The sequence below is a fragment of the Phascolarctos cinereus genome, unplaced genomic scaffold (assembly GCF_003287225.1).
Source record: "Phascolarctos cinereus isolate Bilbo 61053 unplaced genomic scaffold, phaCin_HiC Scaffold_2;HRSCAF=192, whole genome shotgun sequence".
NCBI lineage: Eukaryota > Metazoa > Chordata > Mammalia > Diprotodontia > Phascolarctidae > Phascolarctos > Phascolarctos cinereus.
Genome location: NW_027555625.1, coordinates 214488225 through 214509482, shown reverse-complemented (window position 1 = coordinate 214509482; position 21258 = coordinate 214488225). Strand labels below are relative to the sequence as shown.

Sequence of the window (21258 nt, the reverse complement as noted above, 5' to 3'; positions counted from 1 at the left end):
GAATACAGAGTCCAGGATTAGTGACATTATGGGCAGTTTGGCTGGAATGTAGAATATGTGAAGGGGAATAACATGAAATAAAATTAGAAAAGTAGATGGGAGTCAGATTATAGAGAGGTAGTCAATAAAGGGCCACTGCTGATTTTTTTTTTTATTTAAAAAAAAAAAGGTGACAAAGTTAGACCTGTGGTGTATGATGGCTATATGGAAAATAGAGTGGATTAAAAGCAGGAAAACCAATTAGGAATAAATCTAGGCAGATGTAGTAAAGGCCTGAAAGTTGCTGTGAAGTTAAAATTGATAAGAGTTGGCAGATGACTGAACAGAGTAGGTGAGGGAAAGGGAAAAGTCAAGGATGGCTCAGAGGTTTCCAACCTGGGTTAGCTGGAAAGATATTAGCACCCTTATCTGATAGAAATAAAGGCAGTAAGTTCCTAAAGGGGAGCAAGGAAAAGAGAAGTCAAAGAGAAACATATAGTCTCCCCCACACACCTGTGATTTCTTTAGTGTAAGAAACTCTCAATATCAATGCAGAGTGATAATTATTCTGAAACAGTTTTGGAGAGTTGTCTGAGGCACTTAGAGGCTCACTAACTTGTACAGGGGGCACACAGCCAGTGTGTCTGTCAGAAACATTATTTGAATACAGGTCTTCTTAATTCTTTGGTGTATCCTCTATCCAGTATATCATGCTACCTCCCAACCAAACTTCACTTATGTTACAATTCTACCTAAGGCACTAATGGCAACCTTAAGCTTTTACCACTGAAAATCCTTGCCTATGAAGCCTGACACTAATGCAATAAGATATCAATTCTTAGTACACAAGATGTCAAAAATCCAACATACTAGAAAACTAAGTGAAAAGGAATGTGCTACAGAAGAATATGACCATATACTGTGAAGAATTGGGATTTGTAAGAAGGTTTGATTTCATTTGTTATAGTTGCTGCTATTGTTCAGTAGTTTTAGTCATGTTTGACTCCAGGACCCCATTTGGGATTTTCTTGGCAAAGATACTAGAGTGGTTTACCAGTTCCTTATCCACTTCATTTTATGGATGAGGAAATGGGCAAATATAGTTAAGTGACTTAACCAGGGTCACAGATAAAAATTCACAGATAATTCAAAGATAAAAACCAGTCTTCAGCTGCACTACTATTGGAGACCTACTAACTTAGTCAGCCATCTTAATATTTGTGTCCATTGCAATAACATGTAACTGACAAAGATACAGATGAGAGAGTGGATGGAATAAAGAAAAATTTAAGGGCAAGAACACAAGAGAGTTTGCAAAAAAGAGAAAATACATATGCCAGGGATGAAGTTCATGGGACCACCAGAGCTGGTGAAGCAGATGATCACAAGAAGGGCAATTTCAATGAGAATGGAAAAGTAGGTTTGAAGCAGTGAACCAAACTGCAAAGATTCTTGCTTCTTCAAGTAGAAAATGATAAACTGGGCAGCTAGGTCACTTAGTGGATAAAGCACTGGCCCTGGAGCCAGGAGGACCTGAGTTCAAATCTGGCCTAAGAAACATTAACGCTCACTAGCTGTGTGACTCTGGGCAAGTCACTTAACCCCAACTGCCTCACCAAAAATAAATAAATAATCAAACAAACAAATAAATAAATAAATGGATAGATAAATAAATGGATGGGTGGGTGGATGAATAAATGAATAAGTAAAAATAAGTAAATGAATAGACAGGTAAATAAATAAATGAATGAATGAATAAACAAATAAATAAAGAAGTGAATAGATGAATGAATGAATGAATGAATGAATGAATGAATGAATGAATGAATGAATGAATAAAGATGGAATATAGTCAGAGGAGCAGAAAGAAATGTTATTTTCAAGAGTCATGTTCTCTGAGAAAGGGCTTGAGGGTTTTGGGAAAAAAAAGCATGACAAGATGGAAAATCTGGTAAAGACTGTTAGTCTAAATTTTATACTACAATAAATATGTATGTAGTAAATGACTCACTCCAGTGCATGTAGCTTGTACCCCAAAATTTTCTCACACAGAAGAAACCCATTCATTTGTTAATGGTACTAATTGTTCATTCTTGTTTTTATTGACTCAAAATCTGCCCTCGTTTAGGTTCAACCCATTGATCTATGTATGCTCTGGCCACTGTTTCAACAAAGATTATGCCAGATTCCTCTTCCCTATGACAGCCCTTCAAATATTTGAAAACAATTATAGAATTACTCCCCCACCTAATATTTTCTAAACTAAACATGCCTATTTCTTTCAAACTATTATTGATATAATATGGATTCTACTCTTTCTCTTTGTTACCATCCACCTGGACAAATTCATTTATCAATGTCTCTCTTTAAATATGTTGTTCAGAAACGACTGATGGATTGATTAGTGTACAGTGGAAGTAATAGCTCCATTTTTCTGGACATCAAACTTTTTTATTAGACCAATTTAAAATTTCATTATTTTGCCAACAATTTCGCATTGTTGACTAATGATAAGCTTTAAAGTCTTTTTCATATGAAATAATTTTAAGCTGTATCTGCCCCCATTCAATATTTTGGCAGTTGATTTTTTTTTAACTTCAATGTGGACATTTATATTTATCACTATTAAATGTAATCTTTAATTCAAAAATTACTTATTTCACACCTGAGTATGAGGCATTGTGCTAGGACTAATGGATACAAAGATACAAGTAAAAGAAACCATCTTGAAGCAATATACAGTGTACTGGGGGAATACAGAACATATATAAATTAAATACAATGCATTTACAGAATAATTCTTGAAAGGGAAGAAAACTAATGACAAAGGGGATCAGGAACATCTCTAAGATTTGGCCAATCATTTCAGGCAGTCAAGCTTTGTTTTGGATGCTGGTTCCATCAACCAATGCATTAGCTATCCTCAAAACATTATGATGTTTTTTTGGATGTTTGCTACTTATGTATTCATTCAGGTTATTGATAAAAATATGGAAAAGAATAAAGGAAAGCACAATACTACAAAACAACTTTCAGTTTTACATACTTACATTACCCAGCTATTCTTCGAAAACAGGCAATAATCATCTAATATTGATCTTGTTTATGAATATATAACCAGAGGTTTTTCAAATGCCTTTGCTCTACTACGACCACCTTCAAAAAAGGCAGGGTAGATGTTAGTTTATCATGACTTGTTCCCAGTGAATTCATGTTGGCTCTTTTATTCCCAACAGGACCCACTATAGCTTAATGCTTCCTTAGAAAAGAAGTCAGGTCACAGCCAAAGTGGCTCAAGGTAAGGATACGGTTGGTTATGGAGAGAAAAGGTTGGGTTTTGGAGACTGTATGTTCAGCTAAAGGGTCAGTTGCAGCAGGCAGAGTCACATGTGCCAGATGTGTGAAAAAAATTTCATTCCAGGGGCAGCCAGGTAGTGCTGGGGATAGAGTACCTGCCTTAAAGTCAAGAAGAGTTCAAATTCAGCCTCAAACATTTACTAGCTATCTGACCCTAGGCAAGTCACTTAACCTTGATTGCCTCCAAAAAAATTTTTTTTAAAGTTCATTCTATAAGCAGACAAAAGACACACTAGGGCAGGCAAAAAGAATGATACTCGAGAGAGGAGACTATGTTTAAGACTGGTGCAGAATAAGTACATACTTGGCAGCAGGTAAGATCAGCCCTGCACTCCAACTCCCCCTGAAACAGCTTCAGAAGCGCAACTGCCCACTTCTGTGGGTATATTTATACTCTCACGGCAGTGGAGAAGAGTTATATCAAAGGATATGGGCAGTTTTCGAAAAATAAATGAAAACTATTAACAATCCTATGGAAAAAAATGCTCCAAATCACCAAAGTTCCACCTCACACACATCATTACATTGGTAAGGATGACCAAAAAACTGCTGGAGATGCAGAAGACTAGGTACACTAACGCACAGTGCCTGAAACACAGTAAGCATTTAAATAAACACTTGTTAATTTGGTGGGACTGTAAAAAGTGACCTAAACACTCTAGAAATTAGTTGCAAGTAGACCCAAAAGTCACTAAATCTATGTACCCTTTGACCCAGTGATGCCACTATTAGGCTTATAATCCAAAGAAGTCAAAGGGAAGAATCAACATGTATAAAATATCCATAGCATCACTTTTTTGTTGTGGAAAAGAACTGGAAACAAAATGGGTCTCCAAAAACTGGGGAATAACTGAACATATTATGACAAATAAAAATAACTGAATATTACTGTGCTGAAGTAATAATGAAGTGATGAAAGAGACTGATTCAGCAATGCCTGGGGAAAATTACATAACTTCACGCATAGTGATGTAAACAGAAGGAAAAAAAATTTTACATAATGACTACAAAAATGTAAAGGAAAACAATGTGGAAAGACTTCAGAACTCTGATCAATGCAATAATCCATCATGACTGATAATGAAGCACATCTCTCCTCTTGGCAGAGAAGTGATGTACTAATGGTGCCAAATCAGACACAGATTTTCAGACATGCCTAATGGAGGAATCTGTTTTGCTTGTTATACCTACTTGTCACAAAATTCGAATGGGAGAGAGTGGGAATGGATGAGCAGTAACAGCAATGCCAAAAATAGATAGATAGATAAATAGATAGATAGATAGATAGATAGATAGATAGATAGATTGATAGATATACAGATAGATAGATAGATAGATAGATAGATAGATAGAAAGATAGATGAATGAATAAATAAATAAATGAATGAATGAATAGATAAGGAGATAAATAAATTGCAAGCAAAAAAGAACAATGCAATATTTTTTAAAAAACATACAGAAATAAATTCAGAAGGAACCACAGCATTGGTACTATCATGTCAAATTTGATCTATACTTTTTTTTAAACCTGCATATAATAGAGATTCAAGGCTTCATATACAATCATCTTCTGCTTTTCATACATTCAAGTGTCAACTTTTGTTAAGTTCATTTTTTAAAAAAATTTTAAATCAGCAGTGGGCAACTTTTTATGTTCTCTTAATCCTTTACTAAGTGCTCACCAACTACCCAAGTGATAACCCAGTGCAAATTTTTTCCAGGAATCAAGATGAGACTCACCGACCCATAATTTCTGGAACGTACATTTCTTCACCATCTCCCTTTTTTCAAAAGGGAAGATTAACTTGTTTCTAGTCTTCCAAGAACTTTCCCCTTTCTCATAATTCCTCAATAGTAGTTCAGTCAGTGATATCAATTTTTAAGTTCTTTTATCATCCTGAGTTAGAATTCATGATACAAGGAACTTGAACTCAGAAAATCAGACCCTCTCTAACTCCTCACCTATCTAGTGTATCAATTCCCTCTTAACAACATTTATTCTGACTCTGATCAATTCAGTGATCAACCATGACTCCAGAGGAACCATGAAGAATGGAAGAATGTGATACCCACCTCCTGAAAGAGGGGTGATAAACTAAGATGAAGAATGAGATGATTTGTAATATGGTCAACATTGAAATTTGATTTGTTTTGACTACAAATATTTGTTAGATAAGTTTGGTTTTCTTCTCTTCCCTATCACCACCCCCCAAGTTTGAGGGGAATGCAGAAGGTCAGAGAGAGAAAAAAAATGCTTGACACTTGCAAAAAAAAAAAAATTTAATTTAATTAATTTAATTTGAATTAAATTTCAAAATAATTTAAATTTTAAATTAAATGATTAATTAAACTGCCTTTCATGTTACTACAAATTACAGTTACACTGTAATTTATATAAATAAATCAATATTAAAAGCCCCCTCAAAAAAATTCATAAACAACCTTAAGTCAAAAAAGCTTTGATCTCTTTCCCAAAGAAAAGGCAACCAAGGGCAACAAGGGTTTAGAATATAAACTAGTCTATAAAATCTTAGAAAAAGTAGTGGAAAATTATGAGACGTTTCACCTCATGAAAAATAGCAAGAAGCAATGGAGGGAGAACCAAGTTTATAGAAAGTTTGACAAGACACAATTAAGGTAGATCATCCCAAAAGCACTTAAGGATGAAACTAGAAGGTAGATGACAAACAAAAGAAAAACAGACAGGATAGAAATCATGTAGAAACAACAAATTTGTTTTTCTATCAGTGAGAGTAGAACCACATTTGTATTATAAACTCACGATCCTTAACGAGATGTATGATGAAGTAGAAATGGCAGTAAAGAAAGCAATGATGGAAAGGGCAACTAAACTAGACTAAGTGCACATGGAGGAGGTCAATGCAGGAGGTGACACCATTTTAAAGGTAATGAAGAACTGATTCTTAATGTATCTGAAAGAGAAATCAGAGGGAAATTACAAAAATAGAAAAGGGAAGGGAAGGGAAGGGAAGGGAAGGAGGAGGGGGGGAGGGAGGGGAGGGGAGGGGAGGGGAGGGGAGGGGAGGGGAGGGGAGGGGAGGGAGGGAGGGGAGGGGAGGGGAGGGAGGGGAGGGGAGGGAGGGGAGGGGAGGGGAGGGGAGGGAAGAAAAGAAAAGAAAAGAAAAGAAAAGAAGGCGACTAAGAAAATCTCAAGCACCTGTATGCTTATTTTCCCACCTCTACAAAATCTTTATGAGGATAATTTACACAGATATCAGGTATTTCCTTGATAAAGGGATAAGTCAATAATAGGCTGGTTCTTGAAAACAATATTCTATAAACCACATTCTTATAATCACACAATTGAATAAAGAGAAATTAAAATACAAAACCTCAATATGACTGTACATGTATAGCCTGTATCAGATTGCTCAAAATCTTATAAAAGTGAATGTTCAAAATTATCTTTACATGTAATTGGAAAAAATAAAATACTATTAAGTAGAAAAAAAACTAAAAAATAAAATACAAGACTCCACTGTGCTTTTTTTAACTTGATTCACTACAGCAAAATGCTAAAGGTTCTTCAGTAATGTCTCATCCAACCATGTGTCAAAACTATACAAGATTCCTTGAAAGATGTACAAGAGATAATTTTCTTAACAATCCTCTGACTTTTAATATCAAGTGTGGCATAAAACATATGTTCAAGTGTTTGCTACCATTGTGGAAGATGTCCAACAAAGAGCTCAAACAGAAAAGCAGGGGTGGGGAACCTGCAGCATTCTAGGTCCTTGGGTGCAGCCTTCTGACTGAGTCCAATTTTTATAGAACAAATGCTTTTATTAAGGGAATTTGTTTTGTGAAGTTTGGATTCAGTCAAATGGCCAGACTTGAGGACCCAGAGGGCAACAGGTGGCCTCAAAGCTGCAGATTCCCCACCCCTGAGAGATCTCCCTATGGGACAGCCTCCAAATGCTCCTGCAAGCATATGACGCTGTGCTGATTACATCAAGCCCCATAACACTGCAAAGTCTGAGACCTATAATCATTCAACCTAACTATCCAAACAGGAAAAAAATAAAAACCTGTCTACCTTCCACTTTCATCCTTAAATGACTTTGGAGTGACTATGATATGTAGACAGATGCATAATCTATTAAAATAATACATCAGTAATATATCTTAGATAGCCCACCAATGAAAAATAAGCTGAGCAATTGTTTAAGACAATAACCTACTTATGAGTTATGGGATCTATATTGATAGCTATCCACAATGGAAGTTTCCAATACTGATGAAAGAACAGATCCAGACCCATCCAACCCCACCCTGGATCCAAAAAAGGAGGGGAGGAGGGGAAGGGAGAGGTGCTTAAGCCCAAAGTAGTATGAAAGACTAGACTGCATTTCAGAAATTGTACAGAGTTTTTAACAATCCCCAGCTTCTTCTAAAAAAAAGTTTAAAAAAAAATCAGTATTCCTTCTAATAATACTAGGTCTGAGTCTAATAATGTCTAGGTCTGAGTCATGAATTTTTCAGTGACTTTAATATTCCAAGTTGTAGGTATCCAAAGGGCAATGGAGAAGCATACGGTATTCACAAGCAGGGAGAAACTCAATACAAAGACCTGAACTGAAGAATAAGCATTAACAGATATTATTATGTTTTGAGAGTTAGATATAACCAATAGACAGCTCACGTACTCCACTGTTAGTAACATAAAAGTAAGCAATCTAGAAAAAGACCCTCTAGATTATCTACCTTACAGCACACTGAGTGGACCCCCTACAGGGGAAGTAAGGGAGAACATAAACAAGGATCAGACAGGATGAGAAGCTATGGATAGGTTGTGATCTGCACAGAGAGCACATCAATGAGATCACAGATCCATTAAAGGATCCGTCATCCAACTGATGGAAGGTAGTCACTAGGTACATTTGGCCTGAAGACTCAAAAGAGATATATGATAGCCCTCTTCAAGTATCTAAAGAACCATCTCATGGAGAAGGGATTACACTTGTTCTGTTTCAACCCCTCCTCCCCCTGCCCAGGAGAACCAAGAGCACTGGCAAGTTCCAAAAAGGCAAATTTAGGCTTAATGTCAAGGCAAAATTCCTAACAATTAAAGCATCTAAAAGCGGAATTGGCTATTTCGCTGTCCTGAGAAGTGGATAAGTTCCCCCTTTTCACACTTCTTTGAACAAAAGCTGGACAACCACTTGTCAAATAGATTATAGTGGTAATTTTTGTGTGTGGGTTAGACTAAGCTGGGCACTGAGGCACCTTTCAACTTTCAAATTCTGTGATTCTGTGAAGATATGATATAGTTTGCAGAGGAGTGAAAGCTATCTATGTCTCTAATAGCTGAACTTTCTTAACTCTTGACTATTACTTTTCTCCTCCATCAAAACATTCTACTTGTAAATTATGACTGGGGAAAAAGGAAGATCCAGAAGGCAGCAAAGTTAAAAGCAAGTTTATGGACAGACAAAATAACAGTAACCCAAAGATGGCTGCCTAAAAGCAGGCAAATTCTACTGTCCCTTTCAGACTGCCTATTTTAAATAGAGGACTCTGAACTTTTAAAATTTTCCAGGTAACGGGGGCAGCTAGGTGGCACAATGGATAGAGCACTGGCCCTGGATTCAGGAGGACGTGAGTTCAAATCCGGCCTCAGACACAAACACTTACTAGCTGCGTGACTCTGGGCAAGTCACTTAACCCCACTGCCTAACAAAAAACAAACAAACAAAATTTCCTGGTAACTCTCCATTTTCCAGCAGTAGCTCAGCTGCTCTTGCCTAAGTACCAGATACTCCCAGTATCCCGCCTCCCTTTTCAGCTGCCTTTCATAAGTTGTCTTCCCCAATGAACTGTAAACTCCTAGAAGGCAGGGACTGTCTTTTTTTCCTACTTTTGTATTTCCCAACACTTAGCAAAATGCCTAGCATACAGCAAGTGCTTAGTAAATGTTTCCTGAATTGAACCGAATTGTCTTTTTTTGCAGCACTACTACATTGCCTACATAATTCCTGCTTCAACAAAGATCCTTAGTAAATGATTATGTTCCAAGCAGGTACCCTGTACAGATCTGTTCTTTCACAACTGGAAAATTAGTCAAAATAATATTTCATTTTATAAAAGAGAACTTCATAAATATTATTAATATTAAAGTTTAGACGGCATTATAAGAAATCTATACAGAAAATGAGTAATTTCAGAAAAAGAAACAAAGACATCCTACTTCCATATAGCTTTCCCCTCCACCCTACAAAAGACTTGGCCTACTATAATGCTTAATAAATATTTAATGACAACGCTAGATAGAGATACAGAAGTTAGAAAACGTGTATACATATAACCTAACAGTAAAGGGGTAATATAAATAGACATTCCCTTTAAATAATAGTTGTTACAGAAAAGACATATAAATTAAATTTCTGTAAATGAAATCTTATTTTAAATGTACTACAAAAACAGACAACTGAAGAACAGAAGTTCATAAAAGGTATGATAATAATTTTCTTAAGGTGATTTAATGTTTAGACAGTCCTTTCCCACACAATATCCTAGAGACAAGGGTGGTGTCCTCATTTTAAAGCTAATGAGACTGAGGCCAAGAGAAGTTAGGTACCTGGATCACAAAATAAAGCTCATAAAATGATGTTTTTTAATTTAACTTCAAGATCAGCAATCTAAAACCGGTCATTAGAAACATTCCACAAAAAGCACACTTTCTTTGGTTTATAATTTTTTTTAATCCTCAAGAAGGACATACTAAAATTTATCATGTTTTAGTATAAACAGTAAAATAGCGCATTCTGAAGATCTGCCATCATAAGACAATTTAGATTTACAATAACCAAGTATGTCCATGGACACAGTATCAACAACAATTACAGTAAAAGGATGGCATACGTGCTACGGTAAAGGAGAAGCACCACTCTTAAGACCAATAGAAAGATAAATAATTGCATTTTTGTGCATATGTACAAGAACAGACTTTGTATTTTTATTATTATAAAAAATGTACTTGTCTTGAATTATTTGGCTAACTAGTTGAAAATAGAGAATTAGAGAATACTAAACTTGGGAGGTCCTTGAAATCATTAATGTCAGCTCCCCACCCAATAATAAAAAATGTATATATATATATATATATATTTTCATCACATATTGATCATGCTTTCTTTACAGTTCCAATAGTTATTTCTTCAAGAACCATAATTCTTTTGCCAGTTTCTCTACCGTAACTGAAGTATAATAATTATTTTTTGCTCTCCATTTACAGTCTTTACCAGAGGCAATGTGACATAACACAGCTGGAGTTGGAATAAGGAAGACCTGGACATAAATATCAGCTCCAACACTAGAAGGTCTATGGTCAAATCACTTAAGCTTTCTAAGTTTCAAATTATTCAAATGTAAAATGAAGATTACTCATCTCACAGGGTTATTACAGGCTCAAATGAGATAATGCACATCAATTATTTGGTAAACCTTAAAGCATCATATACGCATTGGTTACTGTCATAATTGCTTCCCACTGCTCTGATCTCAATCCAAAGTACCTCCATCATTAAAGCTTATGATCTCAAGGCTTCAAGACCAGAGCTAGGCATTTTGCCCATACTCTGGTACTACAAGAGCCTTCAATTAAATGTAAGTACTCTCTCCAAAGGTATAGATAGCAACCTATATCTCATCCTGTGATATTTTTATCCATATTCTCCAAAGATTCCTCTATAGGGAGTCCAACAAATGTGCTTGGGGGTGCTTTCATTCATTCTTTCAAGAAGCATTATTAAGCACCTACTGTGCACATAAGGCACTGAAGATATGAAGACAAAAATGAGATAGTTCCTGCCCTCAAGAAGCTTGATACTGCATGGAAACCAATGGGGCACACAAGTTATACATAAGTTATTACTTACACTCATGACAGGAGTGACTAGGCCACCTTCTTCTCCTGTTGTACATCTCTCTGATGACATCCTTTACACTATTTCTCTATTTCAACCTGTGAAACAATCTGTTTTGTCCTCACAAACATCAAATATTTCAATAGTCAGATTAATCTTCCTAAAGCATATCTCCAATCTGTGTTATAAGTATTACCCGTTTACTAAAAAACTTTCAATGGTACCTTATTTTCTGCTAAATAAGATCTAGATTGCTTTGCCTGGCATTCAAAGTCCTCCAAAATTTCATACATATCCTCTTCACACATTCTATGCTCCAGTCAAAACGTCCCAACTTCTATTTTATTAAAACATGGGAATAATCCATGGTTACTTATTCCATTCCTTTGCTCATGCTCTTCACTCAGTCTGTGACATCAGCTGTCTCTCAAATTGTCCAATCCCAAACATTCTTTAAGATCTACTTGAAATATGACCTCCCACACAAAAATATTCCTACTCTGTCCAGTTAGAAATCATCTCAGAAGTTCTCTTTTAGTTGAATTAATATTGCACTTCATACTTAGTTTATTTTACTTTTAACATGTACAGCATACTAAAAAAATCCTTTTATAAAGAAAAAAATCTAAATCAATAATATTTATTTAGTAACTACTTATATGGCACTATGCAAGGTGCTATATAATTTTTTAGTATACACACACACAACCACACACACACAAAATATTCCCTCCCCAATCCTATAATTATCTGTAATTTAAGTGGTGCTTCTTTCTCTTTCACAATAAGGCATACCTGCAAAGCCTTCCATTATGCTTAGGAATGTTTAAATATCTTTGCATGCTGCCATACATAAGAATGGTTGTTGTCCTTTGTGTTCGAAGATGATCAAAATGACATCACTATGTCGGGGTCAAAGTACAGTGTGTCCAACAACTGTGGTTGATTAGATCAATAGGAGCTCCAAAGGCTCTTTCAGACGTTGAGAACAAATGCTCCATGTGAATTTTAGAATGAAGATGTCTTTAAATTTGCACATGTCATGTTTCTTTTAAGCTACTGCAATTCTGCTTTGCTCACAGAGCTCACAGTGCCTTCCTTCATGCAGGCATATCATGCTGGGTGTCCTGTGCCAATATCTCCCATGTATCACAACTGATTCCAAAGTTCTTCAGACAGACCTTGAGAGTGTCCTTGTATTGCTTCTTCTGACCTCCATGTGAGCATTTACTTTATATGAGTTCTCAGTAAAATAGTCTTTTAGGCAAATGTACATTTAGCATTCAAACAAATGGGCCAGTCCACCGGGAGTTGTGCTCTCTGCAGTAGAGTTTGAATGCTTACATGTCTGATACCTTATCTTGCAGGTGATCTTCAGAATCTTCCTAAGACAATTCAAAAAGAAGCAATTCTATGTCCCAGTATGATGCTAGTAGACCGTCCAGGTTTCACCAGCACACAACAAGTTAAGTACAAGGGTTCTATAGACCTTCAGTTTGGTAGGCAACCTAATACTTCTTCTTTCCCATACTTTTCTTTGGAGCTTCCCAAACACTGAGCTAGCTCTGGCAATATGTGTGTCAACCTCATCATCTATGTGTACATCTCTGGAAAGCATACTGCCAAGGAAAGTGAACTTATCCACAGAATTCAAAATTTCTCCATTTGCCGTAGCCAACTATGGAGTGTGCAGTGCTGGCTGATGTGGAAAATCTGTTTTCTTGGTGTTAACTGTCAGGCCAAAATTAGCATGTGTGAGACCTCCACACATAAGAATAGTAAAGGAGTAAATGATATATGAACTATTTACCTGTACCAATACCACTTGAAAATGATAAACAATAAGGTAAAACTACTGCAGCCCAACCAAACAGGCCTTCCTTGCTATTCATTGTACGTGACATGTGATCTCACCTTCCTACCTCTGTACTGCCTGATCCCAAAAGGACTGCTGTCTTCTTCCCTTCCATTCTCTCAGAAACCCTAACCACACAGAATTTTCTGCATGGGGCCTTTCCTGAACTCTCCCATCCACTCCATTCACCCTAGGAGCCCTAGTGCTTTTCCATAAAAATAATTTTGTATTTATTTTGTATCTTTTTGTATGTTCCTATGTATATGCACATAAGTCAATCAATCAATAAACATTTATTAAGCCCCTACTATGTCTCAGGCATTGTGCTAAGTACTGGGGATACAAATACCAGAAAGAAGTTTACATCTAACGGGGGAAGACAATACACAAAAAGATGGAGAAGGGCTGGGAGTGGGGGGAGGATAGGTATGTTGTGAAGAGAGGAAGATGATGGAAAAGGAGTGCAAAGGAGGACAGCTGAATGGGAAATGGAAGAGATGACTGGCCTGGATGCAATCATATTAAAAAATGGAGATCTTGGGAATAGTCTCCACTAACTAGACAGTATTCTAATTGACGGCAGGAAGCTATTTTCGCTTTTGCCTCAGTATCCCCCAGGCCTGGCACAGTAAACTGACCACCTGGAAGCTGGGAGCCACCTAAGCACAGCAATGAGACACTGCCCAAAGTACCTCAAAAACCAATAGGAATGCTCAAAACTCAACCTGAACTGGACCTAAAACATTTTAAACTTCATTGCAGAAAACAGAGGCCAAGATGCCAGCCAAAGGATCCCTGCAACCATGACTGGCATTTGCCCTCTGCTTTGGACCATCCAAAGAATAATCACCAAAGTGGTAGAAACTATCTCTGTGATATATTAAAAAAACAAAACAAACAAAAAAACCCAACAACTGATAGAAGCCAGATACCTAATGGCCTGGATATTTGAACACATTTGCATTAGGAGCCTGAATAACTATGGAAAACAATAAAAAGATCTGATGCCATCTGTTCCAGTAAGTGTTTTTCAACAAAGACTAAGTTTATACAATTCTGACACCATGCTTTGGTACAAGGAAACCTGGGTTACATATATTAAAAAAAAAAAAAAAGGGAAAAAAAATGAAGATTATTCTCCTAAAAGGTCTTACAATTTTATTTAAACAGTAGTAGTCTTTTTATAGATATAATTTAGAAGACAAAGTGAAAAAACAGACTTTCCAATTACAAAGTATCAGGACCTTCTCATAAAAAAGCTAGTTCATTTAATGTCATTATTGCACAGCTGTTATTATTCTTTACTTCAAATACTATGAAGACAGAAATCCAAGAGCTACTTCTGAAGGCCATGATAAAATAATGTTCTCTGGATATACTGCAAGTTTTTCCATGTTTTAACAGAACTAAAATTTTGCCTGTGGACCCATAATATGAAGTAGTTTGTGGTGGTTTTTTTTTTATTTCAGTGAACATTTAGCAAACAACTACTCCCCTCTTCCTAATTTTTCTAGTATGGTCAAGAGTACACCCATCCTCCCAGGGATGCAGGCTCACAACCTAGATGCCATCTTTGATTCCTCAGGCTCTCTTATCCCCTATATCCCATCAATTGCCACGTTCTATGTTTTCTACCTTCGTTAACATCTGTCCTTTGATGCTGACACCACTCTGATGCAGGCCCCTCATCATCTCATGTCTGTCTGGCCTGTATTGGCTTCTCTGCTTCAAGCCTCTCCTCACTTCAGTCCATCCTCTACTCAGCTATAAAATAAACTGTGGATTCTACAATTGATAAATGGTCAAAGGATATAAATAGGCAGTTCTTAGAAGAAAAAAAATCAAAGATGTTTATAGTTATATGAAAAAAATGCTCTAAGAGAAATGCAAATTAAAACAACACTGACAGGCCACCTCACAACCATCAGAAATGACAAATGCTGGAGGAGATGAGGAAAAAATAGGTACATTAGTGAACTGCTGATGGAGTGGTAAACTGCTCAAATCATTCTGCAGATCAATTTGGAACTATGCCCAAAAAGCTATAAAACTGTGTATATCCTTTGACCCAGCAATATCACTACTAGGTCTGTATGCTAAAGAGATCAAAGAAAAGGGGAAAGGACCTATAGGTACAAAAATATTCATATCAGCTCTTTGTAGTAGCAAAGAACTGGAAATCAAGGGGATGCTCATCAATTGGGGAATGGCTAAACAGTTGTGGCATACAATTATGATGAAATACTACTGTGCTATAAGAAATGACAAGGTACTGACTGATGCTGAGTGAAGTGAGCAGAACCAGAAAAACGTTGTACATATTAACAGCCACACTGTGTGATGACCAACTTTGATAGACTTAGTCCTTCTCAGCAATGCAGGGATCTAAGATATCTCCAAAAGTCTCATGATGGAAAATGCTATCCACATCCAGAGAAAGAACTATGAAGTTTGTATGCAGATCGAAGCATACTATTTGCTCTTTTTTTCTTTCTGTTTTGTTTCTTCTTTCTTGTGGTCCCTCCTATGGATTCTAATTCTTCCTTACAACATGACTAATGTGAAAATGTTTAATAGGAATGTATATGTAGAGCCTATATCAGACTGCACACCATCTGGGGGAGGGAGAGAAAAATTTAAACTCAAAAGCGTATGGAAGTGATTGTTGTAAACAAAAAATAAATTTAAAACAAAAAAATGACAAGGGGAGTAGCTTCTGAAAAACATGACAAGACCTATATGACTGATGCAAAATGAAGTGAGAAGAACTGGGAGATTGTTGTGCACAGTAACAGCAATGTTGTAATAATGATCAACTGAATGACTTGACTACTCTGACCAATACTACCATCTAAGACAATTACAAAAGACACATGATGAAAAAATGCTATCCACTTCCAATGAGAAGTAATGAATTCTGAGTGCAAACCAAAGTACAATTTTCTCACTTTACTTTATTTTTCTTTATTTTTTTTTGAGATAGTTAATATGGAAATATGTTTTATAGGATTTCACATATATAACTGGATGTAAGAGGAGATGGTAAGAAGGGGGAGAATGTTTAAAATAATTAAACAATAATAAATAGTAAATTAAAAGGTTTAAAAAATAATAATAAATTGTGGATTTGAATGGGTGAAACTTCTTTCCTGTAGCCCTATTCAATAACTCCAATGGATCAAATATAAAATTCTGTTTGGCATTCAAAGCCTTTCATAACTTGGCCCCCCTCCTATTTTTCCAGTCTCCTTAAATCTTATTTACTTCCACGTACTGCAAGATGCAGTGACACCTGCCTCCCTGCTATTCGTCAAATACAACACTACATATTCCATCTCCTGACTTACAGGCATTGTCACTGGCTTCCCCCATGTCTGATATTCTCTCCCTCATCTCAGCCTGTCAGCTTCCCTGGTTTCCTTCAAGTCTTAGGAAAAGTCCTACCTCTTGCAAGAAGCCTTTCCCTGCTTGCAAATAGTCACCCACATGTCAGACTGAGTTCCCTGACAGCAGAGATTGTCCCTAGTGCTTAGCACAGTGCCTGGAACATTGTAGGCATTTAATAAATGCTTGTTGATCATGTGCAAGGCACTATGCTAGATACTGGGGAAGATATATAGGTTAGATAAGAGTCATTTGTCCTCAAGTAACTTAAATCCTAACATAATACCATTATATTTAACAGACCAAGCTAAGTTAGTTTAAGATTCCCAAACAACATAAAATATAAATGTGCCTTATATATGTCTATATGTATACAAATAAAAAGATACATGCATGTATTTATAATGCACTCAAAATTCCATTTCTTAAGAAATAGAACGTTAATGAAAATTGCAAAATTAGACAACAGAAGGAAGTCTGGCTACTCTTTCATAAGCAGTTAACCATGGCATAATTTCATGTTGACTTGGCTCGATTTTCACATTTGCAGAGCACAAAATACGCTTCATCTTCCTCAGTATCATATTAAAGTATTTTTCATTGTAAGGACAATTATATTTCTTAAGATAAAAGGATATTTTAAAAATGTAATAATACTTATTCCCTTTTAATACAGATACTACCCATTCAGTATAGCTAAATTTAAGTCTTTATTGTTGTTGTTCAGTTGTTTCAGTCATGTCCAACTCTTTATGACCCCATTTGAGGTTTTCTTCGCAAAGATGCTAGAGTATTTTGCCATTTCCTTTTCCAGCTCATTTTAAAGATGAGGAAACTGAGGTAAACAGCGTTAAGTGACTTGCTCAGGGTCACAAAGTTAGATAGTGTCTGAGCTTTGAACTCAGTCAATTTTTCTGACTCCAGGCCCAGCACTCTATCTGCTGCACCACCTAGTTGCCCCTAAGTCTTTATTATTCCTCCATAATGGAAATCATTTAAAAGTTTTTAAAACATTACAACTAAGAAAACAAACTAATGTCTTTCAAACTATGTGACAGCATGGAAATTATAGGTTGTACTTTCCTTTGGCATACTTTTCTAGTAAGTTCTTTATAAAGAATGATTCAGCTTCTAAATAGATTTACTTTATCAGAAATCGATACGTGAAAGGCACCATATACATATACTTCAAACTTGCAGCGCAATAAAAGTACACTTAAAACTTACGGGGCAATAATGGCTCTAGCAGGTCTTTTTGTGGACTGTACTTGTGAGAGCCAACCTTCTAATTGTGCATTCAGCTGAGGACCTGGGGGAAAAAAAAGAGACAGATGATAAAAATAGAATGTAATTGAATTCAACAGATCTACCACATACCTACTATGTGCATCATGCTATGAGTCAGGGTTACAAAGACCTCCCCCCAAAAACATCTCTGTTCTCAAGGTATTTACATTATTCTGGGAGGAAACAAGACAAATAAGTAAATACAAAGTAATGAAACAGAAAGGAGATATAGCTTTTTTAATTGGATTTAGAGTCAGAAGAACTGGGTTCAAGTCCTGCCTTTGTCACTTACTATCTGTCTGACCTTGGGCAAGTCATCACTATATCCTGAGCCTCAATTCACTCATCATTAAAATAAGAGGTTTGGCCTCCAATCCCTTATAGCTCTAAATCTATGACCTCATCTCATGATTAATATAATTCTGATTATTAACAACTACTAGGATTGGTCAAGGAAGACTTCAAAAAAGACAAAGCACCTGAGTAAAACCTTAAAGAAAGATGTGGAACTGAAGAAGAAATGCATTTCAAACATGGGGGACATGCCTGAGCGAAACATACAGAAATCTACAACAAAATGACTTTTGGGAACATGTGTTCAAATAGCCTAACAATCAGAGACAATGTTCTAATACTATAACTGTACCATAAACTAGATATACATAATATCAAAGGTAGCAATAATAGTTATCCCTTAATATGATGAATAGCTGACAACAAAGAACCTATTTTTACATTCATAATAACTATTACCATGAAAGAGAAAAATATATAAAAAATTAATGTCACACTTAGGGCTGATTAATCTAATACTTCATATAAATATTTAATGAATATATAATAGTAGGCAATTTGATCATGTGCTTCATTGTTAATGACTTGGAAGCTTACAGTTTCCTATAAGCTCTAAAAAAAATTAGTAAATAAGACTGTTCTACTTAAGCAAAATAAAACAATGTGAGGATTCTAAGCAGAGTAAGAAAAAGAAATAAAACATCTGGAAAAAGGTAATTCAGATTTTTAGAAAACCGAAAACAAACCTTGCTTGGTTCAAAGAAATTCCACTAAATTAAGGTATACATCAAAAGACCAAATAAATCTTTCCAAATCAAGGGTTCTTAACTTTGTGTCATGGAGCCCTTTGGAAGTCTGGAAAAGCCTATGAACCTCTTCTTTAAATGTTTGTAAATGCATAAAATGAAATACACGAGATTACAAAGTACAAACCAATTATACTGAAATATAGTTATCAAAATATATATATATATATATATATATATATGTATTATTAAAGTTTACAGACCCAAACTTAAGAACTCCTGCTGTAACCTAAGTTTCTATTTGCTATTCAAAACACTGCAATTCTATCTCTCTACACAGCAATATGCTTCAGGGTTACATTAAGTCTCCTTAAAGTAGAAATTACCAGCTATGGAAAGATAGCTAAAAAGTCAACTCAGAACTGAATTTTTTTAAAAGCCTGAAATACTGCATAATTTTGAAATATGGAGAAAAATTTCATTTTGAACAACTCACCATTTGGTAGCATGCCACTCAACTAGCAGAGTTCAGTAACAGCTTTAAATTATCTAATACTACCATTAATATTTTTCATAGGACTTCTCAGATATAGTTAGTTGACAGCTTTAGATTTCTTCTTGAATTTAATTTAAAATACTGTGCTACCTCTACAAAATGACTCATGTTCTCTATACACTGATTATGTGCCTCCAAGAAAATCATTCATAAAAGATAATTGTCTGGAAAAACTCAGACTTCTAAAGATGCTTGAGGATCTGAAACTACATAAATGCCCATCTACAGAGATCAGTGCATTTGTAAATAGACAGGACCATCTATAAACTGGTATATGGAACCAAAAATAAAGAAGGTTGATTTAGGGCTTAAACAACAGCATTCATAAAAACCAAATCTCCTACACGTACAAATAATTGCGTCAATAATCAGTTTGAACAAAAAAAAAGTGCTTCTTGATTTTTTAATCTTTAATTCAGTACTGAATATTAGGTACTATGAATTAACTTTTTATTACTATTCATAAGTGTTTTATTAACTTCATTTTAAAAGCCCTAAATCTATACCTCTGTTCTTTTGCCAATTTGAAAATACTGCAGTAGTGAAAATGGCTGGTGACAGAAGGGTCAGATCCCAAGTCTCTCTATTTACTTTTGAATAATTCAAGACTATAAAAATAGTTGCAGGCTAGGTGGCACACTGGGCCTCCAGTCAGGAAGACTCATCTTACTGAGTTCAAATCTGAGCTCAGACAGTTACTAATTGTGTGACCCTGAGCAAGTCACTTAAGCCTATTTGCCTCAGTCTCCTCATCTATAAAATGAGCTAGAGTAGGAAATGGAAACTACTCCAGTTTCTTTGCCAAGAAAACCCAAAATGGGGTCAAGAAGAGCTGGACACGTCTGAAAAATGACTGAACAACAAATAAAAATATTTGGCAACTTAACACTTCACATAAGTGGATATACATACATATATATATAAAAATACATATATACATATATACACATTTGTATAACACATATACATATATTACTTATTCATTTCTGACCGCCAAATTGCAATGTTTATAAACTGAAGAAATGAAAAACTTTTTTATTAAGATACTTACCATATATAAGGTAAATACTAATTCATCTTTAGTATGCCAATAGCTTTTTTCAGTCATAGTAATAAATTTTTAGTGTTCTGCCCATACTCTTATTTAGTCCCCTCTGTAATCTATAATACGCATTTTACAAGATGGCATTCTGTAATTCTGGAAAAGTTAACTGAACTTTGCAGAAAGTGAAAGCACTGAATACTATATTCTAAGTTAGCTAACATGTCATATTAACAAAAAGCAGAACTAACTACATAAAAACTATTCAGATTTATTACTAGGAATATCATAATTTTATATCAGCCCACTCAAATATCAGAGTAGACCAAACCAAAAACAAAATGGCATTTCTACAACTTTCCCAATAGTAATCTACTATATACTGACTTAAGTTTTTCTGTCAATATTTTAACTTATTTTCAACCATCAGCAATAATATCTTCATCCTACAGGGTCAAACTCAATAGGTTAACCCTAAATATTCTATTTCAGTTCTTTGTTGTTCAATTTATAACAGTAAAAGAGAAAGTAAACTATTTCATTTTCCATTTTCCTAAGTAGTATGTATATACCTATACTTAAGTTACTTATGAGAAGCAAACATACAGGAAGATACAAAGTGTATTTCGAATTTATTCCAAAACAGTTGGAGCTTCCTACTATTATTAATAAGAAATGACCATCCTCCTAATGGCGAGGCAGCATGATGCAATGGGAAAAGCCCTGGACTTGAGGTCCAAAGAACTAGGCTCAAGTCTCTGATCTACCTCTTCATGTGTGATCCTGGATAAGTGATTCTTTCTGAGCTTCAGTTTCCTCATATCAAAAATGGAGATGATATGAGAAGCTAGGTGGCGCAATGGATAGAGCAC

At 35.5% G+C, this 21258-nt stretch overlaps 1 protein-coding gene across 3 annotated transcripts in view; it reads right to left on the bottom strand.

Moving 5' to 3' along the window:
- Positions 1-21258, bottom strand: part of MEMO1 (mediator of cell motility 1) — a 127245-nt gene that overhangs the window by 70011 nt on the left and 35976 nt on the right. For 2 of the 3 annotated variants that reach the window (XM_020972352.2, XM_020972353.2), the window contains exon 2: positions 17689-17770. In XM_020972352.2, coding sequence (XP_020828011.1) covers positions 17689-17770 — 82 coding nt within the window. Of the gene's footprint in view, positions 1-17688; positions 17777-21258 lie in introns of those variants that run through there. The other variant, XM_020972354.2, reaches the window with a different exon arrangement.